Source organism: Ixodes scapularis, unplaced genomic scaffold (assembly GCF_016920785.2).
Source record: "Ixodes scapularis isolate PalLabHiFi unplaced genomic scaffold, ASM1692078v2 PGA_scaffold11__112_contigs__length_91849675, whole genome shotgun sequence".
NCBI classification, from domain to species: domain Eukaryota; kingdom Metazoa; phylum Arthropoda; class Arachnida; order Ixodida; family Ixodidae; genus Ixodes; species Ixodes scapularis.
The window spans coordinates 71,275,249-71,285,059 of NW_024609837.1; the positions used below are offsets into that span (position 1 = coordinate 71,275,249).

The window sequence follows — 9,811 nt, forward strand, 5'->3', positions numbered from 1 at the left end:
CACAGTCAAGAAAAATATTCAGGTTGAAACATCATGGATATAAAATTCAACCTCAAGGACATAAACTTCGACTTGTAAACTAATCGCGCACAAGACCGCTGCATGAAACAAAAATGGAGCGCAAACGACGCACTCATCATTATCAGGCTATTTGTTTATTACATCAAATTTGGAAAAAAACAAATGTTCCCTTTTTACTTTTTTAGACCAGGGATCATCCAAGTAATCATTTTGCAAAATTGCACCTTGTTACATATTTGAGGGGCATTGTGTAGTGAAGTGTGAGGACGTTTGAGGAATTATTACGTTAATCTACATATTGCGATAAAGTGTTTCCTTTTACCTCAAAAACATTTAATCGCGAAAGCACGCAGTTCTTTTCTTCTTTCTTATTCAAAGGGTTTTAACTGAAAGGAAACTAATTAGATGTGTAAGCACTGCTATAATAGATGTTAAAGTTTCCGCCCCATACTGAATTGGCCTCGCTTTACCGGTTGCTTGCATTGTACACAGCCGCAAGACCCTTTGGACCTTCTGCAATGCAAGATTCAGTGCAGAGTTCGAACTGATGCATACGGAGGCTACATATACTACCCTCATTTCGCACCCGAAGGATTTACGTGCTACGGAGAAAGGGCGGTGCGTAGGGCGTTATGGTGTTAACGTTTTTTTAGAGATCAAAATATAGTTGTTTTTTTCTATTATTCCCGATGCGATAAACATGAATAACGTGAATATTGTTGGAGAAGGGGATGACAAGATAGTTCTGATTGCGTGGCAAACTGCACGAACGCAAGTGTAAAAAAAAAGGAAACTATGCATCAGGCAAAACAAATGAAAGCTTTCGCAAATAAAACCCCGATATTTATAAACTAACTATGCGTTGCTGTCTACAGAATAGTAAGACCCAGTATGCTTTCAACGAAACCATTAACAATCGGTGTGCATTAAATACTTTGTTTTTTGGTAAAATGTCAACCATCTTTATTTTTTCTACATTAATATTTTATTTCCAATTTTTTTCCGTCTTAGTTACCTAAGTCTAGAGAGAAGTAACGAATGCATCCGCTATTTTCCTGGGTTTGTTAAAGGGGGCGGGGGAGGGGGGGTTGCAACGATTTCTAGACTTCTGTGAAAAATTTGTGGAAGTTGCCCTCTGACACTTCTTGAAGTAAAGAACAGAAAACCGATTTTGCCTGCGTGTCCTAGTTGTGCAAAAAAATAAAAGACATCTACAACTCCCTGTAACGCCGAATTAGAGCGCAGCCCTTATGGAGGCAGAGGGGAGTGTATGGAGAGGAGGGTATGCCCCTCCTCCATATCCGTACCCTCTCCTCTTCCCTCCTCATCTCCTCCCGTGCTCCTCGCCTCCTACCCCTCTTCTCCTCCTCCCTGCGTTCTCCTCCTCCCTCCTCCTACTCTTTCTTTCTCCTCTCTCTTCCTCTTTCTCCTCCTCCTCCCTCCTTCATCCTCCTCCTCTCTCCTTTTTCTCCTCCTTCCTCCTCAACTCCTTCTCTATCCTCCTCCCTCCTCCCCTCTTCCTCCTCCCTTCCCCTCCTCCCCTCTTCCTCCATCCTCCTCCCTTTTCCTCCCCCTCCTCCTCCTCCCTCCCGCGCGATGCATAATGGTAAACGTCCCGAAATGCAACGAGTGGTAACGCCGACGCGTTATGGTTATACTGACCGCGACGCCGCCGCGTCACGCCGACGCGTTAGGCCGACGCGTTACTGCTACGCCGACGCGTTAGGCCGACGGGTTACACCGACGCCTTACGTTTATGTCGTCGATACCGACGCCGCTCAAGCCGGAAGCGGGCGCCTAAGAGCTGCGCTCTAAAAAAAAGATAAATATTGTAATTTCTGGCGCCCTCAACTCACTCCCAGTCTTTGGGATCAGTGGCGTCACTAGGGGGGTGCGGGGGGGGGGGGGAGGGGGGGGGGGAGGGGCGGGGGGACCGCCCCGGGCGCAGCGCTCAGGGGAGTGTCACGGCGGGCTACCGACCCGGGTGCCGCTGACCCTAGTGACGCCACTGTTCAGGGTCACGCCTTATCGCACTCCTAGTGACGTAATTCGGGGTGGCGTGTAGGTTCCCGTGTGCTTCCTCTGAGGACGCTTCCTCTCCCTCTCTCTGCTGACATTAGCAGGCGTTATGCTGCAGGTTAGAGCCCAGCGAGGTTACGTAATCTTCTCGCCGTAGTTCCTTCGGCTGCCACTCGCGTTTGCAGATGGAGCAAAAAGCTCGACTTTTGCTTCGCGATTATCCTGCGGAATCTTTTTAACGAAGGAGATGCTTTCCCTATCCTCCGGGAGACGATAAAAGACGTAAAAATGACGAGATGCAAATTCTTTTAATCTTAAATTTGTTGCACCACCCCCCTTTAAAGTGACAATAGGGGTTCTTCAGGAAATGTAAATGTCGGTCATAAAACACTTTGCAGTCCATCGTACTTTCGACTGTTTTACACTGACATTTGTTTTCATCTCGTTATTGTGCATGAGAAATATCTATAATATTTAGACTTAGCGTTACGAGGTAACGAGAGTGGCATATTCGAACAAGACCCAACTTGTAAGCAGGTAAATGTGTAGCTTAAACAGTCAGATGGTTCAAATTCTTTACAAGTTTACCCCATACAGTACTAAACTATGCAGTCGAAAAATATAGTGCTGTACTATAGTCGCTAAGAATTCAAGTATTTTCATAGGGCAATTCGAAGCTACTCAAATTTAATTGATAAACGAGGTTTATAGGTTAACCCTAGTGGAAACATATTTGAAGACTTGCATTCTTAGGAATTTAATAACATTGAGCATTATAAAATGTGCTAAGCTTATTCAGCATTGTAACTTATAAGGCATTTATTACACATTCTATTTTTTGTTCAGCCATTGTAACTTTCAAGCTGTGTTCCTCCTGATATCCCTTAGCCTATAATTTGAATATTTCGTAATTTCTAATTTTAACATGAGTCACATTTTACATGACGTCAATCCCCTTTGAGCTTTTAATTTGTTTCTCTATAGAAAACACAGATTTCAATAATGATTCGCAAATTGTATTTATACTAACAAATGTAACTGCAAAAAAAAAAAAAAAAAAAGCTTCGTGAGAATTAAAAAAGGTAGGATTAAACAACGAAAACAACAGGTTTTCCCGCTCGTTTTAATCAAAGTGACGACCAATTTAATCCCGGGGCCACTCAATTTAATCCAAGCGCCAGACAATTTAATCCAAGTGCCAAACAATTTAATCCCGGGGTCAGTCAATTTAATCCACAATATATATATGCACTTACCGTGTTCACTGGTCGTGTTTCGCTTACAAATTTGGTAACTTAGAACAATTGTTTATACAATTAGAATTTTTGAGGGGCAATTGATAATTTGATTACTAATGCGATTACTTTGAGTTACTAGTCCCACTATTGACGAGGCTTAATTGATGTGTTGGTTACTCTTTGTAGAGCGCAGCTCTTAGGCACCCGTTTCCGGCTTGAGCGGTGTCGGCGTCGGCGTCGCCGTCGGCGTAACCACGCTGTGCATGATGGGTAAATTCCTCCGCTAAATTTAGCGGAAAAATTTCCCCGCTACGCCTAGCGGAAAGTTTTCCCCGCTAAATCTAGCGGAAAATATTTCCAGCTAAATTTAGCGGAAAATTTTCCCCGCTTAATCTAGCGGAAAAGTTTCTCCAGTATATCTAGCGGAAAATTTCCCCCGTTTCATTTAGTGGAAAACTTTCCCCGCTAAATCTAGCGGAAAATATTTAGTGGGAAATTTTTCCCGCTAAATCTAGCGGAAAAATTTCCCAGCTAGATTTAGCGGAAAGTTTGGCCCGCTAAATCTAGGGGAACATTTTCCCAGCTAGATTAAGCGGAAAATGTGCCCCGCTTAGTCTAGTGGAGAGTTTTCCCCGCTAAATCTAGCGGAATTTTTTCCCCGTTAAATTTAGCGAAAAATTTGCCCAGCTAAATCTAGCTGGGAAAATTTTCCGCTAGATTTAGTGGGGAAAATTTTCCGCTAAATATAGCCGGAAAATTTTTCCGCTACAACTAGCTAGGAAAATTTTCCGCTAAATATAGCGGGGAATGTTTTCTGCTATATTTAGCGGGAGAAATTTTCCGCTAAATCTAGCTGGGAAGATTTTCCGCTAGATTTAGCGAGACAAATTTTCCGCCAGACTTAGCACGGCGAATTTCCCGCTAAATCTAGCTGGGAAGATTTTCCGCTAGATTTAGTGGGGGGAATTTTCCGCTTGACTTAGCGGGGCAAATTTCCCGCTAAATAGAGCTGGGAAGATTTTCCGCTAGATTTAGCGGGGGACATTTTCCGCTAGATTTAGCGGGAAAATTTTTCCGCTAAATTTATCGGGGAAAAGTTTCCGCTCGATTTAGCGGGGAAAAGTTTTCGCTAAATATAGCGGGGAAAATTTTCCGCTAGACTTAGCGGGGCTAATATTCCGCTAAATCTAGCTCGGAAGATTTTCCGCTAGATTTAGCGGGGGAAATTTTCCGCTAAATTTAGCGGGGAAAATTTTCCGGTATATTTAGCAAGGAAATTTTTCTGCTAGACATAGCGGGGCTAATTTTCCCCTACATCTAGCTGGGAAACTTTTCCGCTACATTCAGCGGGAAACTTTTTCGCTAAATATAGCGGGGAAAATTTTCCGCTAGATTTAGCGGGGAAATTTTTCTCCTAAAATTAGCGGGGGAATTTACCCATCATGCACCGCATGTTTACGCCGACGGCGACGCCGACGCCGCTCAAGTCGGAAACGGGTGCCTAAGAGCTGCGCTCTAAAAAGAGTAACCAACACATCAATCAAGCATCGTCAACAGTGGGACTAGTAACTCAAAGTAATCGCATTAGTAATCAAATTATCAATTGCCCCCCCAAGAATTCTAATTGTATAAACAATTGTTCTAAGTTACCAAATTTGTAAGGGAAACACGACCACTGAACACGGTAAGTGCATATATATATTGTGGATTAAATTGACTGACCCCGGGATTAAATTGTTTGGCGCTTGGATTAAATTGTATGGCGCTTGGATTAATTTGAGTGACCCCGGGATTAAATTGGTCGTCACTTGGATTAAAATGAGCGGGAAAACCTGTAGATATATTGAAGAAATTAGAGGGAAGACACAGGCGAGCTGGTGACGAATCATAGTAGAAAAATCCAGAGACTCTGAGACGATATTGCTCTTGTCCTTTTCAGCTTCTTGTCTCTGGGGTTTTCTACTATGACTAAATATATGTTGAATTAAAGTGACGTAAATTTCTTATCTTCCGTATTTTGCCTTTCTGCAGACTTGCAGACATGGAGAATGTCGCTTCTGGTAACAGCCTGGCCCAAGTTTAAAAAATAAATCATTTCACATTTCGGATATTATCTGCTACTTCCTTTTATTAACCTATAGTAAAATCGAAATATTTTAATTTCTATATTATTTCATTTCTCTACAATATTTTACTTATCCTCGCGAAATAAGAAGGGTTTATTAAGTATGAAAATGTATTTCTTTACGTACACATAATCCTGTAGCGACCGTTTCGTAATCAATGCAAGGTAGAGTTACATCAATAGCTGGAAAAATTTACATGCATGGTACCCCATGGGAAGTATTGTGGAGTGGAGGAAGATGCAATTTTTGCAGTTTAAAAGATGTTTTACGAATAAAAGCATAATGCAACTTTAACTTGGAATAAATTGAGGAGTTTGGAATAAAGAGTGAAGCGACATTGAACTGTTTTTTGTCTCCTGATTATTGCTTGGTCGTAAAAAAAGATGTGCGTAGAAAAGTTTTACTCTGGACATCTTGTTGGTTGGCTCGTGGTACTCAATTTAGCAAGCCTTTTATTTCTAAAATGCTTTGACACGCATGCTAGTTGTTTAAACCTTATTTGGCACTTTTTTATGTATCACCTCTATCTTGTAAATTAGATTGTTTCTGTGAGATTCCGGAAACATATAAACATAATCGTATAAATAGAAGTATTTTTTTATTTGTATCACAGGGTTTGATGATGTGAACAACGTTAACTGTCTACCTTTTGTCATCGACTCCGTACTGAACTTGACGTCATCGCGGAACAGAATTTTGAATATAGTTGAAATTGTAATAATTGAATCAACACCACTTCTCAGCAATTAGATATGTTAAGCGATACCTTACTTTGCGCGCTAAGAAAAAATAATACTTCGTCCATTGTGAGAAATAATTTTCACTAATATCTCAGACCATGTGTGCCTATCTCTTGTAACAAACATTTTTGCCTCAAATTAAGTAAAACATAACATTTGTTGATAGGACTCTATCAACCTCAATATTCAGATATGTCCAACAGTTCAACATTTCTTTTTGTGTTGAAGCAACAACGTTTGACTGCTTTGGCACTGTCATATTGAATAATTGTAGGATGTAAGAAAAACTGTGTCATTTCTTAAACAATATAGTCATAAATGCCACAAAGATGCGAAAATTCCCAAAACTGAATTTAAAAAAAAAAACGCAAATCTAACAATGCATTTAAACACTTTTTTTTTTATTTCCTGAAAAATATATATATATAAACATCGTGCGCAGAATTAATTGTTGCGGATAATTCTTCAAATGCAGAATTAACCACGACCGGAGCATAGAATGTGGGCATACGGCGAAAAACATAGGATCTTTATACTTCCTGCTTTCGGTTAACTTTTGAGCTGGGCAGTGTCTTTGGAACTTCAAAAATTAGCCTTCACGCAGCTGTTCTGCCCACTCGGTGTTGTCAGCAGAGTAGACGCTATGCGCGTTTTAGACCAATCGTGTATCCGGTTAAGGTCGTGTGACTTCAGTCTCCAAGCTGGTGAAAAGGCAGAGCGCGCCACCTGCCTGAAGGCCAAGGAAAACGTACATAACATAAATTGTACTATAGTCCATGGCAACTCTAGAAGGTAGGGCGAGGGTAAGGAAGGCCGGGGAGGAGGAAGCAGACGGAACGCTTAAGAGAGGAGGAGGCAACGTTACTAAAACACTCCGTTGGGAAACTCCCATAGGGACAGCTTTGAAAAAAAGGCCCGAATCTGTCTCCGAGCACCGAGCTAATGACGAACACAACGCCACCATTTCTCCCGCAACGGCCACTCGAAGAACTGCACGAGACTTGCATTTTGGCTTCAAGAACAGATACAGCGGTTGGGGTTACAGGGGTGCCACCCCCGTCTCCCCGGCGGACTCACCGCGTTCAACTACTGAAGTTAAAATGCACCTAGGGCGGGACGCGCTACCTGAAAGGCCCGCTGAGGCATGGTTGTATGAAAACAATACTAATTGTTCCGCAAAACCCTGCGAATTAAAGATGATAAAAACGTCACGCGCCCATCATTTGGTACTAAACTCCAATAAATTTCATACAAAAAGAGTCTTTTCCGTTTGTTTTTACGCAAAAACAGGCTTTCAAAAAGCTCGAGGTGACCATAGTACAGACAAACGAAAAAGAGTGGCGCTGTTGGCGCATTTAGCTCGGTCTCGGTGGACGCCAGCGGCCCAGGTTTCGACGGCGAGTTTCCCAACTGAGTGTTTTAGTAACGTTGGGAGGAGGTTTCCCCTTTTCCCTTCCAGTGTCCCGTCTGCTTCTTCCTCCCCGGCCTACCTTTCCCTCGCCTTACCTTCTTGAGTTGCAGCTGGCGAAATCACTATCCAAAGAACTTCCAAGTTGATACAAGTGGCACATCTTATCGCTATTGATTATTGTTGGGATGCCCCTTGACGATTAACCTTTCGTCAGCCCACCCCGTCTCTCTTCAGTTTGCACGGATGCGTCCGTAGCTAATAAAACCAAGATTCGCCGCTCATGACTGGGTATAAGAGAAAGGGAAAGAAGGATCAGGGGCGCGTGATTCGTCGCCTCTAGATTCGATGCGCTAGGAGCCCCTGCTTTCCCATTTCCTCTCCCTCTCTCTCTCTCTTTCTCTAAGATGAAAGCGTGGCAGATGGCGCGCGCTCACCGGAGAAATCAACAGTCTGCTTTCTATCACTTGACTCCGCTCTCTGCGCGCGAGTGACTACAGGACCGTCATCACGTAGTAAAAGATTCACGAATAACGCAGTGGCTGTTCCCAATCCCGGAATGCCTTCTTGATGGTTAGTTCTGTGTGTGCTGCGGCCTGTGGGGCTGCCGTGGGTTTCGGTGGTAGTGGTTATATCGTCCGCAAAACGCATTCGAAGTAAACGAAAGCTATCAGTGTTCGGAAAGGCGAATATCGGTAACATGAAATTTATTCGAAGAAGCCATAAAAAAATTCCCATGATACGTTTAGTGTTCGGTTCGACAAATAAATGACCGCCTGTGCCACATCGTGTTGACTCTTCACGGAGCCCTTCCTTCTCGTCTTTGTTCGGTGCTTCGAATGCCGCATGGCATTAAGTTCAAGGACAAACTTGGGCACGCGGCATTCTTACCACGGATATTGCGGTGAGTCGTGTTTGCAGACTGTCTTTTGTATGGTGCATGAGCAGTCTGACCCCAGCTTAATTCTTTTCCTACTGTGGCTGTTCTGCAGTGCCCGCGTTGACATAGATCTCCGACTACAACTTTCCTGTCCGCTATTTTTATTTTAACTGCACTGCAACCTACATTTTGGCGACGATTGACCTTTCTTCTACAGGTACTCTTCCTGATTTCCTCTAGAATCAGGCAGTGCCTGTTCTCCTGGCAGTCGGGATAAAACATTTCTTGGGAATTCTTCCGGCATTCGACTTCCATTACGTGTCTGAAATCAAGTGACAAATGCGGGTAGAATACTGACTTTCTTATTCTCCATGCATTTCGCGGAAACTTGTTTCACAGACAACTTTTCGTAGATACACGTTTCATTGACACGTTTCCTGGATATTAACATGTCATCGACACTCGTTACGCGAATCGTACGCTGTAGGGATATTTCGTCGCGCGTGTATCACTGGGGCGCGTATTCATCGATCCGGGCCACCCATTCACGCCGCTTTGTGGCGACAGTCAGCGACGTCTCATTACAAGAAAATGTTCGAGTGATGATTTGCACATTACTGCATCTTGTTTACGCATCGCGTTTGGTGAGGAAAAATAAAAAAGTATTATTTTCAATGATGTTGCAATAGGTTTGGAACGCACTTGACATATTTCTGGAATGCTTATGATATATACGTAATATAATTAAAGCTGCATTTCTGATGTACTTAAAATGCTTTCCGAACGAATGCTGGATGCGGAAAAAAGATCTGAATAGTACAGAATAAAATACTTGTAATACATGTATTTGGAACATATTTCAACTACAGCCTTTTTTCGCTAAGGGGAGTGTCGTAATTTAAGGTTATCCACTTCAAGTTAGCAATTAATTTTGTGGTGGTAGCCTAGCACTCCCGTTCAACGCCTCCTATCACGGCTTATTTCTATTCTTTTATTTGTAGCGGTAACAAACAACAACGAGCTGGTATATCCAGAGGCCCAAGCCTTAGAGCTTCGGCCTCGAATTTCTTCTTCGCTGTGTTCGCCTAATTTTTAACGCGGAGCTGTTAAGGGCTAGTTTCCCCGGTTTCGTGTTCGTGGACAAATAAATCTCGACACAACGCTCTGGACAGCTACCGCCATCTAGGAGTGACGACGGCAACCAGACAACCGGCAAGCCGGTTGTCCAGTTGCCTCCGTCATTTATAGATTGCGGTACATAGAACAGCTCCGCTGCTCTTCCTTCTTCAAAAGGCTGAAAGCTTTTGCGAGGCCGCGCTTAAGCAGCTTTTTAAAATTCCTATTTTGATTATCTTCAAATGATGCAATTCAAACGTAAG

At 42.9% G+C, this 9,811-nt stretch overlaps 1 protein-coding gene across 1 annotated transcript in view; it reads left to right on the top strand.

Annotated features, from left to right (window-relative positions):
* Positions 1–5,342, top strand: part of LOC120839584 (venom metalloproteinase antarease-like TtrivMP_A) — a 71,390-nt gene extending 66,048 nt beyond the window's left edge. Inside the window, exons 13-14 of the mRNA XM_040209898.1 lie at positions 514–639; positions 5,310–5,342. Of these exons, the coding sequence (XP_040065832.1) occupies positions 514–639; positions 5,310–5,342 (159 nt within the window). The remainder of the gene's footprint in view (positions 1–513; positions 640–5,309) is intronic.
* The last annotated feature ends 4,469 nt before the right edge of the window (positions 5,343–9,811 follow it).